The 19,499-nt window shown below is 60.3% G+C and overlaps 1 protein-coding gene across 2 annotated transcripts in view; it reads right to left on the bottom strand.

The window, feature by feature from the left end:
- The window catches only part of TSPAN11 (tetraspanin 11), a 57,147-nt gene that overhangs the window by 7,111 nt on the left and 30,537 nt on the right, over window positions 1-19,499 (bottom strand). Inside the window, exons 1-6 of one of the 2 annotated variants that reach the window (XM_051850236.2) lie at window positions 17,115-17,210; window positions 15,972-16,163; window positions 3,369-3,443; window positions 2,449-2,553; window positions 1,320-1,478; window positions 949-1,035 (exon numbers count right to left, since the gene is read on the bottom strand). In XM_051850236.2, the coding sequence (XP_051706196.1) occupies window positions 949-1,035; window positions 1,320-1,478; window positions 2,449-2,553; window positions 3,369-3,443; window positions 15,972-16,163; window positions 17,115-17,195 (699 nt within the window). In that variant the 5' untranslated portion in view covers window positions 17,196-17,210. Of the gene's footprint in view, window positions 1-948; window positions 1,036-1,319; window positions 1,479-2,448; window positions 2,554-3,368; window positions 3,444-15,971; window positions 16,164-17,114; window positions 17,211-19,499 lie in introns of those variants that run through there. The other variant, XM_002712822.5, reaches the window with a different exon arrangement.

The following is a 19,499-nucleotide window of genomic DNA, read 5'->3' as shown; positions in this document are numbered from 1 at the left end:
TGTGAAATGGGGAGAACGCTGCTCATCACCCGGCCTGGCTCTCCGGTGGCTCTGGGGGATCCAATGAGGGCAAGGATCTCAAAATACTCCGCAGCCTCCAGAGAGCTGGATAAAGATAGCTTCCCCTGCAGAGGCCTGCTGGTGTGCTGGGCGCCGAAAGTGGGTCACACGCACCACCCCGCTCTGATTTAGACCGCAGGAGCCGGGAGATGATCCACTTCCTGCAGCTGAGCGGCAGAAGGGCAGGGGAGTTAAGGACCGGCTGAAGGTCACACAAGGGCACAGGCAGGTGAGGACCCAGATCCCCTGGCCCTAAAGCCCCTTCCCCCTGCCCCAGGTGGTGTGTGAAGGGCCCGGCAGGACTCAGGATGGCCCGGCCCTCCCGAGAGACGGCACCCACGTGGCTCCTGGCACTGCAGGAGTGCCGAGTGACATGGGGACTACAGGGGCCTGGCTCACTGCCTCTGTCTCTGCTTCTCCCTTGGACCCTTGACCAATCGACCTGTGAGAGCGATGCTGTCTCTTTGGATGGTGGCCAGGGGAGGGAGAGGGCTGGGCGTACATAGTGGAGAGTGTGCACACACAAACGCACATGCATACACACGCATACACACCCACACACACCTGCTCAGCTGCCACCTACACGGACCCACCCGCATGCAGGCGTGCCCGGGCCCTGTACACGCCATGGCAAGCCATGCGTGCACACGCATAGGGTACAGGCATGTACTTGGGCCCACACTCACACGCCTCTCAGGTCCCTGTTCCTTACAAGTTCAAGGGGAAGAGCCTGAGCATGGGATCTGCCCTTGGTTACACAGATGAGGGCCGGGGCTGCGGGCGGGGGCAGGGCAGGGGTGAGTCCTGCTATTGGCCATTTCAGCCCAGGGGCTGGGATTCAGAGCTCCTCCCTGACCCTCCCCGCCCGGTCCCCGTGCGCCAACTCACCTGCAGGCAGGCCACCCCGATGCCCACCGCCCCCATCAGCAGCAGGTGGTCGGCCAGGAACTGCTCCAGCTTGGTGATGCAGCCTCCCTGGAAGGTAGCCACTCGTTACCTGTGCCTTGGCCACGACAGGCGAGGCGTGGGGTGGGAAGGGCTGCCGGGAAGGGTGGGCCAGAGACTACGGGGCGGAGACTCTCCTCCGGCAAAGAGCTGTTTGTCCCAGGGCTTTGCAGACACCCTTGAAGGCCGTGGGCACTGTGGTTCCATGGCCAAGGTTAAGCGGTCTCTACTTTTGCCACCCCCATCTGTCAGAGGTCGCCAGTCTGGGGGCTCCTGCAGGGCCAGGCCCTGGGTCCTTGAACCTGGGTGCTCACCTCCACCTTGTAGATGTTGGAGGGGTGGGCCCGCTGGCCACAGCGCGCCACCACCGTCTTGCAGCAGCTGTCCGGCACCCGGCGGCCCTCGGCTGCCCGGGACAGGATGTACAGGCTGCGCTGCCAGTCGGCCGAGCTGTTACTCCCACAGCACTTGAACTGTCGGAGAGAGGCCAAGGCTGGAGGTGAGCGGAGCCCCCTGGGAGCTCCCAGCCCCTGGGTCCCAGCGCTGCAGGGGGTGTCCTTCAAATTCAATCCCGTGGCCCTGGGTTCAGCCCTGCGTAGATCCCCTGGGGCCTTGTCCTGCAGCAGCGGAAGCTGGCCGAGACCTTGGGAGCCCTCCAGCCCCAAGCCCTGGCCACTGTCTCAGAGACAAGCTCCTCTGTGCAGCGATGACTGCGAGCCGAGCCGGGGTCTCGGGGAGGGACTTGCCCTCAAGTGTGACGCCCCTGGAACAAAGCCTCATGTCCAGGGAGGGTGGGCCGGGCGGCAGGGAGGAGGGGGACCGGGGCGGGCAGGCAGCGCTGCCTTAGTTTCCCAACTCAGCCATCAGGACCCCAGAGCAGCGCTGCTGTGGCCCCTTCTGTTCTGACGGAAGCGTCCTGCGCCATCAGTGCGTGCGGCTCCCGGGCTGCTGGGATGGGACAACGGAGCTCTGTGCTTAATTTCCCATTAAATGTGAGATGTCACACGTGACTACTGATGGGCGGGCACAGGCCTGGCAGCCATCTGCCTGTCCCCCATGTCTGCCCAGGACCGTGGCCTTACTGGAGGGGTCTTGGAAAGCAGAGGCCACCTCCTGTCCCCAAGTCCTGCCTGCAGGCTCCCACCTGGCAGGTTGACACAATGGCCACACCCAGACAGTGAGCGCGATGGGGCCCCAGTGCCCAGCTCCCCGGTGGTGGGAGGAGGGGGCAGCCCTGGAGGGAAGAGGCCCAGGACACGGAGTCCTTCCCGGGCGTGGCCGTCTTCTGCTCCAGGGCCTGGGGTGAGAAGGCCGCAGGGGTTGTTCGGGGAGAGCCATGGTGGAGAAGGGGCGGCACCTCCCACGGTGGCCGGGGACCCCCCAGGCACTGCCCGCCCATGCAGCTAATGAGGCTGCGTCACCAGTCCGGGGTCACCGGCTTACGTCCTGCTGCAGGCGGTCCACCGAGGCTGTGATGTCCGCGGCTCGGGGCTGCCCATAGCTCTCGGTGAGCGTCCGGTTCAAGTGCTGCTTCAGCTCCTCACTCAGCTGAGGACGGGGGACAGTGGAAGTGGCATCAGCAGGACCCCCCCGCCCCGCCACACCCACTGCCCTCTGGGGCCCAGGCCTGCCCCGAACCCACACTGGCTGCTCTGGGACGCCATGGACTCTGGGTGATGGCACAGCAGGGGCTCCTCCAGGGGTCAGGGACACCCGTGCACAGGGTGTCATAGAAACTGGAACCTGGCACGAGGGCAGAGTAGAGGGGAGAGGCTGGCGGCTGGGGGTAGCTCATGTCATGTGGCACAGCCAGAGGCTGGACAGGGGGACGCATTTCCATGTTGATTATGAGGTGCTCTTTAAAGTATTTGTGACTTCTACCCCGCGGGTGCCACAGACTCTATCATGCGTCTCTACCAGCCCTGCTCATGACCTGAGCCCGGATTCAGAGGGTCCCGGGTGGAATGGGGCCCCACTGGCCACTTCAGCCCTGTGCAGTGCAGGCAGGTGAGGCCGGATCCTGTTTCTCTCATTTGGCTGACCTCAGCCCAAGCCATCCTCCTGGGATGCTTTTGCTGGGCAGAGCCTCCTCCGTCTACACTTGGAAGGGATGGGGGTGACCCCACCTCCCACGGGGCTCTCTCTCCCCAGCTGCTCCACTGAAGGCAAGGGGCCAGCGGAGGAGCTGGCTAAGACCTGCCGGCCCAGGGCACGGAGCAGGGACCCGGCTGTGCGCAGAGCCCTGGGCCACAGGACCTGCCCCTGCATGTCTGTCTCTCTTCCCCCATCCCCGTGGCCCTCCCCGCTGCCGCTGCCTCTCTGGGACCCTGGCAGGGGATACAGGGGGAGGAACTGCCACTCACCCTCTGGCAGTACGCATGGGCCAGGACTCCTGCCACCAGCTCCACCAGGAAGATGACAAGCAGCAGGCAGAAATACTAGGAGCACGGAGAGACGACTGTCATTACCCCCTGGACAAGAGTCAGGTGGGAGGGGTACCTGCCCGGAGCCCCACCACTGCACCTCTGCCCCCTCCCGTCACCAGCTCTGCACGTGCCAGCCAGCCTTAGGAACTAGGATTCCCCACTCACCCCTTCACTCACTGCCCTGCCAACTCCATAATCCACCACCCCCACCAGCAATTACCCTCAAAATCATCGCTGCTAGGAGACAGATAAGCCAGTCTAACATTGTATTACAAACATAAGCCCTGGAAAACATGGGGGGAGGGTCCTTGAGGAGCGGGCAGTCAGGGAGGCTTCCTGGAGGTGGTGACCCGTGCTGGGGAGGCATCTCTGTGGATGCGTAGACATTTGCCAGTTGGCAGGAGAGAGTGAGTTCAAAGCCAGAAGCCTGCACTAAGTGCGGGACCCTCGTGTTCAGGGAGCACAGGTGTGGCGGGGCTGCAGGGGCAGGTGGACAGCAGCAGGCAGGGCTCAGGAGGAAGCAGAGGCGGTGGGCGTACAGCAGTCTCCAGCCCCTCACCCACTTCCCAACCTTCCCAGCCCTGCACGGGTTCCCAGGTCCCCTCACTGCTGCCTGGCCTCCTGGGCTCAGGGTTGCTTTCCTGGCTGTGAGGGCCGGAGGACGGTTCAGCCTCCCTCCCCAGTGTCCCCAGCTGTGCAGTGTCTGGCTCAGCCTCCCTCCCCAGTGCCGCCAGCTGTGCAGTGTCCGGAGGTTCCAGGGACACTGCTGGCTGTTGGTGTGTTCCCACAGGAGCCAGCAAGCCGGGGCACAGGGACAGGGAGATGGGCCAGGCTACCAGCAGCCAAGGAGCAGGAGGCAGGAGAAGGGTCAGTGAGGGAGGAGAAAGAAGGAGAAAGAGGGCAGGGGAGGGAGTGCTACTGGCTGAAACTGCCCCACTCCGGGAGGCGCTGGCCACCACAGTGGTAAGCGTTTCTCTCCCAGGGCGCCCAGCCCGGCCTTGCTTCCGACCTGCTCTGGGCTGTGGCTGCATGTCAGGCCTCCGACTGCAGGGGGCGCTGTCTGTGCAGACCTGGGAAGCGTTCCTTGCACTCCTGCAGGCACTGTCCTCCTACAGGCCACACTGTCAAGCCTCCGTGCCTCTGCCCTCTGTTCCCTCTGCCTGCCCAGTGCAGTCACAGCTCCACAAACCCACCCATGCGCACCCCTGCTTGCTTCTGCTCTCAACCAGCCCCAAGCCCACCTCTGTGCCCTTTTCCCGGCCTGCCCCACGGCTCCTCCATGTAGGCCTAGAGGCCTGGCGCAGCTGGCCCTCTGCTCTTGCCGCCTTCTCCTACCCCAACAATGGATGTGAGCTCCCGGGGAACAGAGGCCACACCACAGGTTTCTCCTGGCTCCGCCACTGCACCTGCACAGGTGCGACGCTGGGTCCGGATCCCCGGCCTTGCTCACAGACACCCCCTGAGGAAGGTAGAGCAGGGCCCTTCTTTACAAAGCACACGCCGGGGAGACAGGGCCAGCCGGAGCAAGCCAGCCCCACGCTGGGGGCAGCAGCTCATCCGAGCGGAGCACAGAGCCATTAGCTGAGCTACACTGATGCCACTGGTTCTCCACCAGGCCCATGTGGCAACGTCTGGAGACTACTCCCAGAGGAACTCCCGACATGCAGAGGGGCACGGCCAGCAGCCGCTCACCATCCTGCCGTGCAGGGGCGGAGCCGAGGATCAGCACACCTCGGGGCCACACTGACCTTCAGGGTCTACGGCTGCGGCTGGGACTGGATCAGCCACACAGGGGCCCCTGTGCACTCTGGGAGGCGCACACAAACTGTGCTGTTTAGCTCCTGAGAAGCCGGAACGTGAACACAGCCAGAAAGCATGGGCGGGGTTTCACCCTGCACCAGCCTGGGAGGGCAGGGCTGGAGCACGCAGGTGCTCACCTTGACCTTGGTGAGCAAGGCTCATGGAGGCCTCTTCTGCTTCAGCTCACGGGTACAGGGAGGGTGGGGAGTGAGGCCCGTAGCCCAGCTACAGTGCAGGAGTTCTGAGTGGTTCTCTGGAGTCAATCTGTTTGTGTTTTTTTTTTTTTTTTTTTTTTTTTTTTTTTTTTTTTTTAATTTTTGATAGGCAGAGTGGACAGTGAGAGAGACAGACAGAGAGAGAAAGGTCTTCCTTTGCCGTTGGTTCACCCTCCAATGGCCGCCGCTGCAGCCGGCGCACCGCGCTAATCCGATGGCAGGAGCCAGGATCCAGGTGCTTTTCCTGGTCTCCCATGGGGTGCAGGGCCCAAGCACCTGGGCCATCCTCCACTGCACTCCCTGGCCATAGCAGAGAGCTGGCCTGGAAGAGGGGCAACCGGGACAGAATCCGGCGCCCTGACCGGGACTAGAACCCGGTGTGCCGGCGCCGCAAGGTGGAGGATTAGCCTAGTGAGCCACGGCGCCGGCTTTTTTTTTTTTTAATTTGAAAGGCAGAGGAGAGAAAGGGGTAGGAAGGGGGAGAAGGGGGAGGAGAGGAGGAGGTTGGGAGGCGGGGAGAGAGAGAGAGAGGTATCTTTCACCCACTGGTTCACTCCCCAAATGCCTGCAACAGCCAGAGCTGGGCCAGGTTGGAGGTAAGAAGGCAGGAACTCCATCCGAGTCTCCCACGTGGGTGGCAGGGCACAAACACCTGGGCTATCCTCTGCTGCTTCCCAGGGGTGTCAGCAGGAGCTGGATCGGAAGTGGAGCAGCCGAGACTCAAACTGGCACCTGATGTGGGACGTGAGCATCCCAAGTGGTGGCTCAATCTGCTGTGCCACAATGCCCGCCCTTCAGTCTGCTGGTTTTTTTTTTTTTTTTAAATTTGTCTTATTTAAAAGGCGGAGTTACAGAGAGAGGGAGGGAGATACAAAGAGAAAGAGATTGTCCATTCGCTGGTTCACTCCCCAAATGGCCACAACGGTCGGAGCTAGGCTGATCTGAAGCCAGGAGCCAGGAGCTTCATCAGGTCTCCCACGTGGGTGCAGGGGCCCAAGCACTTGGGCCATCTTCCATGCTTTCCCAGGCGCATTAGCAGGGAGCTGATCAGAAGTGGAGCAGCTGGGACTCAAACCGCTGCCCACATGGGATGCCAGTGCCTTCCCAGCTACGCCACAGTGGCGATCTGGTTTTGGAAGCCTCTGGGGAGGGCTGCACAGCAGGTCTGTTTGATGCCGGCGAGCCGGAGGAAGGCTCTGCAGCCACATTTTACCTCCTTGAAGTCTAGCTCAGCTAAGTTTTTCATCGCCGCTGCCAATAGTGAGGACGTCCCCAATCCCCTGTGTGCCACTGGCTGGCTTTGGCGTCCACTGCAGGTTAGCGTTTGCCAAGTCCTGTTCCGCCCAGCTCCTCCCAGCCGGCCATGCCAGGACAGCCCAGGCTCCACCACCAGAGCCCCCACTCTCCAAGGGGTCACCTGGGATCTTGGGCCTCAAAATCTACTAGGGAGTAGAGCGCATGCCCCATTTCCCGACAGCGGGATCAGGGGAAAGGCCCCTCCCATCCTCTCTAAAACACACGGCCCCTTTTTGGGCAGAGCTGGGACCTTACTCACCCACGCAGCCCGGGTGCCAGGCCCAGCCAGGCACACGGTGGGCGCTCCCTGATAGCAAGAGTCAGCATTCCCACGCTCTCCACCGGCCCCGTTCACGGGCTCTGTCCCCACCGCCCTGGGAGATCAGCACTCACTACTCATCTCACTGCCAGGCCAGCAGAGCGCCAGGCGCCCTTGAACGCACACAGGTGCCTGGGGACGCTGCACGGCCCCTCGGAGGTCACCCTGCAGGTCCCGGGCTCCGTGAGGAATGAAGCAGCAAGGCGGGCTCCCGACTGCTGGCGGCCAGATGAACTGGCTGAGCTCACTCAGGGTGCATTCGGTATGGACGCGGGGTGTCAGGTGCCTCCCTGAAGGACAGGGGGCAGGACAGGAGATGGAGAGAGCCACAGGGCACGGGCAGCCCTGGCTGCCCTGCCTTCAGCCCCCTGCCGGCCACCTCTGTGCAAGCAGGACAGCCCAGGGCCAAGACCCATGGGCCGAATCCCCCTGCCTGCCCTGCCGGCCCCACCCCGTCACGGTACCCAGCCCAGCTGCTCACTCTGTCTACACCTGCACACAAGGGAAACCTCCAGCCCCAGGGCCTTGGCTCTCACTGTTCCACTGGCTCTGTGTTCTGTACATCGGCTGCTCGGCCACTGACACTCGGGCACCTCCTCCAGGAAGGCCTCCCCAAGTTTCTGACCCACGGGCCTGTGGCTGGCGTCCTTGTTTCTGAGCCTCCCTCGGACAGGGACCTCACTACCTGTCTGGGCCATGAGGACGCGGGGGATCATGATGGCTGCTGGCCTCCCTGGTCCTGCCCTCACACTCGCCTTGCCCTGCAACTTGAACCTGCTCCGCCCACGTCCAGTTCACTGAATTCTGAAGCCGCTCTACCCCGCAGACCCAGCCTGCCCAGGTCCTTGCAGAAACAACCTGCCTCACTCTGATGGAAACCAGCAACAAGAATTCTCAAATCTCTCATCGCTTCTACTGCTTGAGTCCTGCCTGAGAACAATTCCACTTCAAAGTCCAAGAGTACTTTGTAAAGTTCACGGGAAAATGCAGTGAAAGGATAACGTTCATTTTGGTGCAAAAATTCAAATCCATGCAGTGTATTTATTTATTTTAATATTTATTTATTTGAGAGTCAGAGTTACGCAGAGAAAGAGAGGCAGAGAGAGAGAGAGAGAGAGAGAGAGAGAGAGAGAGAGGTCTTCCATCTGCTGGTTCACTCCCTAATTGGCCACAACAGCCAGAGCTGCGCCGATCCAAAGCCAGAAGCCAGGAGCTTCTTCCGGGTCTCCCACATGGGTGCAGGGGCCCAAGGACTTGGGCCATCTTCTACTGCCTTCCCAGGCCACAGCAGAGAGCTGGATCGGAAGTGGGGATGCCGGCATTGCAGGCAGCAAGTTTACCTGCTAGGCCACGGTGCCGGCCCCTCCACGCAGTTTAACTACGAGGCCACACTTGACCCTAAAGAGAAGGAATCAGTGTGGCCCCAAACATTAATTCCCCCACACCTCCCTGGGTCAGGTAACAAAGTATTTTTTTGCTAATTCATTCTTTACTGGGATAGCTTGAATTAGACGCAAAGTTGGATACGATGGAAAACACTAGATCCAAAAGGGAGCTGAGTGCAGCATTCTCTGAACCCAGCTGAGCCTTCATTTATGAGACGCTCTGCGGGAAATGCAGGAATAGCTCCCCCGTGACACTCAGGTGGTTAATTACAAAGCGCACGGGGCAAGCGGAGCCCCGCAAACTGTCGCTGGTGTGAGACAGGGAGGCTCAGCTGGCGTCGCCTTTGAGACACTTTTTTTTTTTTTTTTTTGACAGGCAGAGTTAGACAGAGAGAGAGAGAGAGAGACAGAGAGAAAGGTCTTCCTTCCATTGGTTCACCCCCTCAATGGCCATTATGGTTGGCGCACTGCGCCAATTCAAAGCCAGGAGCCAGGTGCTTCCTCTGTCTCCCATGCAGATGCAGGGCCCAAGCACATGGGCCATCCTCCACTGCCCTCCCGGGACACAGCAGAGAGCTGGCCTGGAAGAGGAGCAACCAGGACAGAATCCGGCACCCTGACTGGGACTAGAACCCGGGGTGCCAGCGCTGCAGGTGGAGGATTAGCCTAGTGAGCCGCGGCGCCAGCCTGAGATACGTTTTAAGAACTCAGTAACACTGGAGCTGCAGACTATTTCCACTGGGCTGATGGGAAAGAAGTGTGCTCTGCTGAGGCGTTCCCCTTCCATGGCACCCCAACGTTCCGCCGGATTAGACCCAAGTGGTTTGCGGGCCCTCGCGGTGCAGGCAGGCGGGCTCGGGGGTGGAGGCGCTAGCCTGTTCTCAGAACTGTGCACACCTTAGTGTCACAGGAGGATCAAGCTGCTGCCAAGGCTGTGGTGCAAGGAGAAAGGTCCAGCCAGAGGCTTCCAGCTGGTCCTGGGTAAGGATGTCGGAGACAGCAGCCAGAGCGGGTCAGGGAGCTCAGAGCACGCGGGGCCAAACAGGAAAAGACGGAGCCAGCTGTTGCAGCAGCAAGGACCTCCGGGTGAATCAGGTTCTGGCAATGAAAGGCCAGCTGGAGGCTGTTCGTGCAGAACACAGAGGATGTGGGTCTGGGAGCCTCAAGCCATTCCTGAAAGATGTCTCACCATGACCTCCGGCCCTCCCTCCTGGTCCCCACCATGCAGATGCTGGGCCTCAGCCCTTCCACCTGGGAGCCATTTGTGAGTGGGGGCCTGGGAGGCCCTCTGACCCATGGCTGGCGCCAATATCCAGTGCTGCTTGGAGAGGCTGGGGGCTGGGGGCTGGGGAGAGGCCCAAGGCTGGCCGAGGACAGCTGGTCGACCAGGCGAGGAAGCAAACTGAGCCCCGAGAGACAGGCAGCATTCCAGAGGCTTGGGGAGAAGATGCAGCCAAGGGCAGCCCGAGGCCAAGCCAGGAGTCCAAGGGGCTCCCAAGGTGCACGCACGTGTCGGCGGGAGGGTCACAGAGGGCCCCATCTCTGGAGCTACAGGCCCAAGACAGATTCTGCTAAGTCTCAAGCTGAGACTATTTAAGAGTTCAGTCCGCACAGGCTCGGAGAGAGAAGGGAAGACCAGCGTGAGCCGCGGGGCCTGGCTGGCTGGCTGCCTGCAGAAGTGAGGACCAGATTCCCATGGGGACACCTGGCCGAGGGGCACAGAGGAAGCTGCTGCCTAAGGGACTAAGGCGAGGGGGAGGGGCGGATTGTTGTCCCGATATCAGGGCGATGAAACCTCACAGGGAGGAAAACCCTCTGCCTGTGTCCATGGGCTTTTCCCGTTCAGATCTTCCCTGGGACGCCCTCTGCTCACGGCGCACAGTGACAGGGTCAGCGGGACCCCTCTGCTCACGGCACTCAGTGACAGGGTCCTGACTGCCCAGGGAGGTGGGAGGGACGTGCTTATGTCAATCTCCGAGGCTGGGGCTGGGACTGGGACTGGGGCTGCAATCTGCCAGGGACAGGAAGTCGGAAAATGGAGAGACAAAAGGCACTGCACGATGCCACAAGAGACTCCTGGATTTGGGAGGCAAACGGGAGCTGTTACCAACCCCTCCTCCTGAAAAACACACACACATAATGTGCACACACAGGTATGTGCACTAAAGACACACACACACACACATGCACACACATGCACACTGCAGCCCGCCTTCCTGGTTCGGCCCTGCTCTGAGACTTGCTCAGGGCCCCCGTTGAGGATGGGGGCGATCACCCACCCACACAGGACTGAGACAAACTTTCTGTGGCACCAGCAGACCAGATGCCAGCACCCTGACACTTGCCCTCCGCGTCGGAGTGGACCAGGCAGCCAGGGACCCGACCTCGAGGTCTCCTCTTGGCGGCTCGTGTTCCATTTGGAAAGAAACCACAGATCTTGAGACATGAATGAGGCGCGTGCCCATTTCCGTGCCAGAGACGTCCAGGCACAGGGGGCCAGCATGTGCCTGCAACACCACAAACGGCCCTGCCTGGAGCTCTGGGCCCTGGCCAGGCTCTGCTAGCCTCTCGCTGAGTGGCCTGAGGCCCGGCTCTTTCTGGCCAAGCAGACAGGTGCAAGGCGCATCTGGAAGCTGCTGGCAGCACCTTCTGCACAGCCCTGGGCTGCGTGAGGCCGGCGAGGAGGCGGCCGATGGAGAGAGTTGCCAGGCTATTCAGAGCAGGGGGCCGCGGTCCACAGGCAGCTGCCTGGCTGTCCTGGCTCATGTCCATGGCTCATGTCAGCCCATGGCCTTTGCTGAATGACCTCAGCGGGGTCCAGCTGGAGCAGACAGAGCCCACCATGACCCATATCAAGGCCAGCTCTTGGGACATTTGTGCCCTGCTTCTTGAAGCGCCTGAAAAGCCATCGCCTTGTGTCCATTTCTCTGACCCCACAGCATGAGCCACGCAGTGTGCATGCAACAGATGAAGCAGTGACCACCCCGGGGCTGGGTGGCTGGTGGAACAAGACCTGGGTGCGGGATTTGGCAGCCTCCCTGCCCCGCCACCACTGCCAGCCTCTTCAGCGGAAGTCCCTACCCTGGGCCGTGCGGACCCTGGAGGAAAGGCCCTAAGAATAGATGCGAGTATTTGGGTCCCTTCTCAAAGGAGCTTGGTGATTACAATTGTGATTATGCTTTAGGTCGTGATGACTCGTTTCCTGAGACCTGAAAACCCGTCCCCATTGCCCTCACGCGGTACAAAGATGGGGACATCCGGGGAGCTAGGAGAGGCGGGGGGCGGGGTGACTTCCCAGGGCTGCAGCGCTGGCTGGGCAAGCTACACAGTGCCCCAGCATGCACACCACTGCCCCCGATCCTAGACCTCACTAGGGGGCTCACTGCCCCGAGAGCCATAGCTCGGCGGGAAGACGCAACGGCAGTGCTGCAACTCCGGGTCCCCTCACCTTCAGAAATCAGTTTCTAGAACTTCTGATATTCCATCCACCCCGACGTAGAGAAGAGCCCCCTGACAAAGGCCGGCCTGCCTCGGGACCGTCTGTCACGAGCATCCTTTGGCTGGAGATATCCACAGTGCTGCGAGCCCATATTCCAGACTCTAAAAATATCCCTCTCCTTCCATTGGGGTGACACCTGTCCTGGTCGGTGGCCTGGATTCTCTGTCTCGCTCATGCCGTCTTGGCTAAAAAAGAAGGTCTGGCATGAATAATTTAGGCCCCCTTTCCTGTTCGCCCCCTGTGCTGTCGGCACCAGCAACAGTGACTCGGAGGGGCTGCAGATGGCGGTGGGGAGGAAGGGTGAGGCTGGGACCGATGGTGAGGCCTGCAGTGCGGTGGGCGAGGCCCTGGGAGCTGCTGATGCCGGCACTCTCCCTCTCCCTCTCCCTCCTCTCAATCCGAGCTGGACGCACAGCGGCGTGCAGCTGCCCGCTCTTCCCCTTGTCCCAGTCCTCTCGGACTGAGGGGCAGGGGACCACTTTGGGTCGTGCTACACTCGCTGCGTCTCTCCTGCACAGCCTCTCTCAGTCTTCAGCCATCTTAAGAGTTCAAAAGGAGGCCGGCGCCGCGGCTCAATAGGCTAATCCTCCGCCTTGCGGCGCCAGCACACCGGGTTCTAGTCCCGGTCGGGGTGCCGGATTCTGTCCCAGTTGCCCCCCTTCCAGGCCAGCTCTCTGCTGTGGCCCGGGAGTGCAGTGGAGGATGGCCCAAGTGCTTGGGCCCTGCACCCCATGGGAGACCAGGCTCCTGTCTTTGGATCAGCGCGGTGCGCTGGCCGCGGCGGCCTTTGGCGGGTGAACCAACGGCAAAGGAAGACCTTTCTCTCTGTCTCTCTCTCTCTCACTGTCCACTCTGCCTGTCAAAAAAAAAAAAAAAAGTTCAAAAGGAAACCAGATGCAGAGGGGAGCAAAATGAAATGAAACCGAGGAGGAAGCTCCAGGAACCACGGAACGCTGGCAGTGCACCCGAACCGGGATGCTAAGTGTAGGGCCGGCTTTCTAGGCACCCGCTGTGTCAGCCCCAGGAAGGCCTGCTGGCCACCTCTTGGTCCCAACAAGCCCAGGCTCCACAGAGCAGGGGCTGCTGGGCCAGGCGGGGGCTTCAGCCTGTGGCCTGTGTTTGGGCCCCTTCTGGCCTGGGCTCTTCTGGAGGACGGCAGGGAAAGCAGACACAGATTACAGGCTGTGGAGTCAGGTGGCCACCTGCAGAGGTGCCCGTCTCTGGACGTCCATAGAGCAAGGGAAGGAGGCTGCATCTCCCAGCAGCTCTGCCTCGGAGGAGCAGCAGGTGCAGCATAGGGGTGCCCACCAGGCCCCCAGGCTGCACCAGGCCCTGGTCCTGCACTCAGATCCCATATCTCTCCTGTACGGTCCCAGGTGCGGTCCTCTCTGGGCAGTGACAGCCAGGCTGTGCCCGGCCAGGGAGGCTGGAGGAGCAGCGGGGATGGCGGGCGGATGGGATGCGTTGCGTCAGAAGTGAATGAGGTGGCACTGGTGTTGTGGCACAGTGGGTTAAGCAGCCACTCCCGATGCCAGCATCTTGAAGTTCAAGTCCCAGCTGCTCTGCTTCTGATCCAGCTCCCTGCTAATGCACCTGGGAAGGCCCTGGAAGACGGCCCAAGTGCTTGGCTCCCTGCCATCCATGTGAGACCTGGATGGAGTTCCAGGGCCCTGACTTAGCCCTGGGCCGGCCCTGGCTGCTATCACCATTCTGGGGAGTGAACCAGCGGATGGAAGAGCTCTCCCTATCTCTCCCTGTCATTCTGCCTTTCAAATAAATAAAATAAATCCTTAAAAACAGAGGGAGTGGGTGAGGCAGGACACTGATGGGGGAGTTCACACTTATTCTTTATGACACAGCCAGGGGGAAGAGCGCTGACAATGGGACTATTAACACAGCCAATCATCCTGAGTAACCCCTGCCAGTGCTGGGGTGACCCACGCTCTCACCCACTGGGGTCCTTCTGCCTAGAACCTCTGGACGAAGAGCTGGCCTCCACGGCCCTCATGTCCCCTTCCAAACCGCATCTGCTGTGACCCGCGCGTGCCGGTCCTTCCCTTCCACTGAGGGGGCACAGAAGCCTCCGGCGCCACAGTCACGCCCGGGGTCTCCTGTGCTTGGTTCCGGTCTTGTGTCCAGCCAGGTGCTGCCTCCCTTGGAAACAGAGCCACATGCCCTGGGCAGGCTCTCTCTGCTCGGCTTCCTGCCCCTCTGCCTCCCCCAGGGATGCAGGCTTTGGGAGGGGACTCCAATGAGCTGGAATTCAAGGCCCAGCTCCAGCCCCTGCATGGTGGAACACAGCCTTCGCATCTGTAAAGTGGGGTGCATCATGCACCTTTGGGGCTCTTCTGGGGTGCGTGGACCAGAGCGTGGGCTCCCGAACAGTGTGTACCGGCAAGTTTAAAACTCCCTACATCCCTGCTGCTTCAGTATCTCCCAAAAGAGGCCGTGCACACGAGGGGCCAGGAACAGCAGGGGGACACGGCCGGTCCCTGCCACAAGGTCCCTGCAGTGACCCTGCAATACTCCAGTGCGGCCGGCGCCGCGGCTCACTAGGCTAATCCTCCGCCTAGCGGCGCCGGCACACCGGGTTCTAGTCCCGGTCGGGGTGCCGGATTCTGTCCCGGTTGCCCCTCTTCCAGGCCAGCCCTCTGCTGTGGCCAGGGAGTGCAGTGGAGGATGGCCCAGGTGCTTGGGCCCTGCACCCCATGGGAGACCAGGAAAAGCACCTGGCTCCTGGCTCCTGCCATCGGATCAGCGCGGTGCGCCGGCCTCAGCGCGCCGGCCGTGGCGGCCATTGGAGGGTGAACCAACGGCAAAAGGAAGACCTTTCTCTCTGTCTCTCTCTCTCACTGTCCACTCTGCCTGTCAAAAAAAAAAAAAAAAAAATACTCCAGTGCACCAGGGAGGCCCCTGCACCTGCTCTGTTTGCTCTCTGGTCCCACTGCCAAGGCTGGGCCTGCAGCCTGTGACGCTCCGGGCAGGGTACACAGCGACTCTGTCTAGGACCACTCCTGCGCTCCCCACCTGACCCACTACTACTGAAAGGCCCCAGCATGCAGTGCGGCACTGGGCAAACCCCTTCACCTCTCTGTGCCCTGGGTCCCCCGTCTCACACGTGCCATGGAGCTTCCAACCCCAGCCAGGAAGCATGCCGGCCACAGAGATCAAACCTGGGTCCGCTCAAGCTTCCAGATCACAGCCGGGAAAGCAGGCTTAGCAGCTCACAGGACGGCGTCAGAACATCCCGACGGGGACAGGCAATGGACAATCACCTGCTTCCCCCAACAGATACATTGCAAGAGGAGAGGGAGAGAGAGAGAGGCAGAGAGCGGAGCTTAGAGTCTAAAAGAGACAGAGGAGACAAACCAACCAACTTTAACACGTTGACCTCATTCAGATTCTAACTCAAAAAGAGAACAACGGGCTCTGGCTCACCTGTGGAGACTGGGCACGGCTGGGCTATCCTGTGATGTTAGGGGAAGGTTGTGAACAGTGATGGTAGCATAGCCGCTGTGTTTTCTAGAAAGGGGGGCTATATAGGGTCGGCATCGTGGTGTACCAGGTAAAGCCACTGCCTTCAACGCCAGCATCCCATATGGGCACCAGTTCTAGTCCCAGCTGCTCCACTTCTGATCCAGCTCGCTGCTAATGTGCCTGGGAAAGCAGTGGAAGCTTGGGCCCCTGCCACCCACATGGGAGACGTGGACAAAGCCCCTGGCTTCAGCCAGGACTACTCCGGCTATTGTGGCCATCTGGGGGAGTGAGCCAGAAGGGGTCTGGAGTTTCTGAGGCACACGCTGAAACAGTGACGGATGACCCGTGTGGGGCTGCCTTCCACACAGGGACGGGGCAGGGGCGTAGCTGAGCCAGGACTGGCCACAAGAGGGAACCCGGTGGGAGCCTGGGCTAGGGAACTCCCCCAGCCCAGAGCAGCCGCCCACGTGACTCTCCCCTCTCCTCCGTGGGCAAGCTGAGGGGACCGGGGCGGGCGGGCAGGACCCCAGGGCACAGGGTGGCACTCACCGTGGAAAGGCAGCTCTTCTGCTCCCGGATGATGGCGCCGAAGCCCAGGAAGCCGGTGCCCATGACGAGAGCGCCGGCAAAGATGAGGATGTAGGCAGAGGTGACGAAGGTGCTAGAAGCCAGGACGCCGAGGTAGCCGCTCTTCTCCACCAGGGTCCACACGCCCACGGCCATGACGGCTGCCCCTCCCACCTGTGGGACACCTCCAGTTAGGGCGGGGCAAGCACACCCGCACACCTGCCACCTACACATCTATACGTCTCTCACTCAGGCTTCTGGGGAGCCGGCAAGAAGAGTTTGGTTCCCATTGTACAGATGGGGAAACTGAGGCCAGCTGGGAGATTTGTCCCAGGTCACACATCTGTGGATGGCAGAGCCAGATTTTGAGTCCAGGTGTGGCTCCCAATGCCACGAGTGACCTGAGTCGGAGTCCCTATGCCTCCCCAGCTCCCAGTGCCCTGAGCACTCCCTCCCCACGTCTGCTCTTGTCCATATTTCCCTGGTGGTGGGGAGCTTTCAGAAGCTGCTCCTCTGCTGCTGTGGTGTAGTGGGTAAAGCTGCTGCCTGCAGTGCTGGAATCCTGTATGGGCACTGGTTCGAGTCCCGGCTGCTCCACTTCTGATCCAGCTCTCTGCTATGGCCTGGGAAAGCAATGTAATATGGCCCAAGTCGTTGGGCCCCTGCACCCACATGGGAGACCTGGAAGAAGCTCCTGGCTCCTGGCTTCAGATCGGCGCAGCTCCAACTGTTGTGGCCAGCTGGGGAGTGAACCAGTGGATGGAAGACCTCTCCCTCTCTGTAACTCTGGCTTTCAAATAATTAAATAAATCTTTTAAAGTGGCTCCTCATTTAACAAAATGTTTAAGAAAGAGAGAGAGGCAAATAGAGAGAGAGAGAGAGCGCTCCCATCCAAGTGTCCACGGTGGCTCTGGGCTGCAGGGCTGAAGCAGCAGCTGGGAATATAATCCAGGTTCTCCACGAGGGTCTCTGAGCCATCACGGCTGCCTCTCAGGCTCCGTGTCAGCGGAAGCTGGAGTCAGGAGGCAGTGCCTTACTGGGGTCTTTATCACCAGGCCTAACGCTCACCCTGCAGCAGGTTTTTAAAACTCTCTGAGGGTGTGGATTATCTATGGCCCAGCCAACCTGCACGGTCAGGGAGGGGCCTCCCGAGTCTGGGCCAATGAGGTTGTGTCCAGTGAGGTGATTGGCAGATGTTCTGCTCATAGTTCTTTCTGCCCCCTCTGGCTGGCCTGGAGGGCATGGGTGAGGTCACAATGCCCTGTGACCATCTGTGTGACCAAATGATAGTCCCCGAACCCCTCTGGACCCCGGTTTCTTTCTCTTTCAAATAACTGAGCGGAATTAGACCAGTGGTTCCCAAGCGAGCACCACGGAGGGCCCCATTGATTGCTTTTCCTCACAGCCCTTGTGTTTTGAGGGCTTTTGCCTACCAAACACAGTGCATTAATTAAGCAATAATTCATCTCTCATTTTTTATTAATCAAAGGCACATAATAGTGCCAGGAAGAGCTTCTGGAGCAGCACGAGACAGTCAACGTGACCACACTCTGCTGATCCAACTCCAGCAAAACGCTGAGAAACTTGGCTCTTTGTGGGGTCTGATCTCTATAGCAACACACACGTTATCCAGCAGGCGGGCTGACTCAGCACCCCCAAACCAGAGCTCCGGGTCTGGTGCCACCGAGATGGAGATGTCTGGATTGACCTAGGAGAAGTCACCTGTTAGAGACATGGGACCCACTGCTGAGAACCTGATAAAAAACTTTTGCTCCCTGGCCAAAGGTCATCTACACCAAATGTCATGCTCCAGTTCAGAGGCTGCAGTGGATCCCTGGTCTAGGTTGTCACTAAGGCCTCCTCTCCCTCTGCCCCCCAAGACCTGGCTTTAACTACCAGGTTTCTGGGAGTAGGATGGGCCAGGAAAATTCACAGAGCTCCCAGGCTGCCCAGGGGGTGCAACTGTCCTTTTCCTCTCCCCCCCAGTAGGTGGCGCTGTGCCAAATCTCAGAATACACTGGGCTTCTGGGTGTGAGTCCCTGGAGGTGGCTCTTTTTATAAAAGGAACAAATTTCATGTATTTTCTATCTACGGGTGTAAGAGCACAATGCTACTTCAAGCTCTGCGGCCCCGCCGACACTTGCTCAGGGCTGGAACTCTGCCCTTTACCCCGTTCTTTGCTAGCGGCTTTGGGGTACAAGGTAGGATACTGAGCAGGAGTTTTCAGTCTAAAGGGGGGCAAAACCCTGATTATGTAGAAAAGGAAAAAAAAATAAGTGTGGCTCCCTGGGGAAGGGGTGGGGGTGGGAGGTTCTGAGGAACGCAGCCCTGGGAGAGGAGCAGAGCGATGCCGCTGATGGAGGGGCTGCCCTCGGTCACTGCACATGCTGGCCACACAGACAGGCCTGGAATCTGGCAAAGCAGACGGAGCTGACAGGTGAGCCAGGGTGACGGCTGCGTGCCCAGCCCCAGCGCGAGGTCAGGGTGGGGGATCTGGAGGGGCAGGCCGGTCTGACGCAGGTCTGGGAGAGTCCACCCCGATTCTGACGTCCAGGAGGATTAGGGAGGATGCGGAGCCCCGCCGAGGCAGGAGGAGTCAGCGCCACCGGTACACAGCCGGAGGGCACCGGCTTGGGACTCAGGCGGCTCTTCTGAAAACGATCTTTCCTGGGCGGGAGGGCGGTGCAGCAGGTAAGACACCCCAGCCCCACCCGAGCGCCTGGTTTGAGTCCCAGCTCTGCTCTCCACTCCAGCTTCCTGCTGATGAGCGCTCTGGGAGGCAGAGGGGACAGCGCAGGAAGTTGGGTCCATGCCAAACACACAGGAGAAAGAAAGTACAATGGGGGGCCGGCGCCATGGCTCACTTGGTTAATCCTCCGCCTGCGGCGCTAGCATCCCATATGGGCGCCGGGTTCTAGTCCCGGTTGCTCCTCTTCCAGGCCAGCTCTCTGCTGTGGCCCGGGAAGGCAGTGGAGGATGGCCCAGGTCCTTGGGCCCTGCACCCGCATGGGAGACCAGGAGGAAGCACCTGGCTCCTGGCTTCGGATCGGCACAGCACGGCAGCCATAGCAGCCATTTGGGGGGTGAACCGACGGAAGGAAGACCTTTCTCTCTGTCTCTCTCACTGTCTAACTCTGCCCGTCAAAATTAAAAAAAAAAAAGAGGAAGAAAAGAAAAAGAAAAGTACAATGGCTAAATGTTGGAAGAGACCACCTGATGGTATCAAAGGAGACAGAAGTCTGTGGGTCTGGGTTCGGGTCCTGGCTGTGCCCCTGACTAACCCTGTGACTGTGGCACAGATACTTCATCTCTCCTAGCCTCAGTTTCTCCACCTGTACATTGGGGACCCTGGCAGGAATATCTCCAAAGCCCCTTCCACATGGGTAATATGTCCCTGTGAGCACCAGGGGGACAACCTCTGTCCATTCACCCCCAGCCTGGTGCTTCTGGACCAGTGGCTCATGCCTGTCACTCAAGCCACTTGGGAACCGTGAAGTCGGCAGAAAGGGC

Source organism: Oryctolagus cuniculus, chromosome 9, assembly GCF_964237555.1.
Source record: "Oryctolagus cuniculus chromosome 9, mOryCun1.1, whole genome shotgun sequence".
In the NCBI taxonomy this organism is placed as follows: domain Eukaryota; kingdom Metazoa; phylum Chordata; class Mammalia; order Lagomorpha; family Leporidae; genus Oryctolagus; species Oryctolagus cuniculus.
The sequence above is the reverse complement of the archived record's forward strand: the minus strand, read 5'-3'. Positions and strand labels throughout refer to the sequence as shown.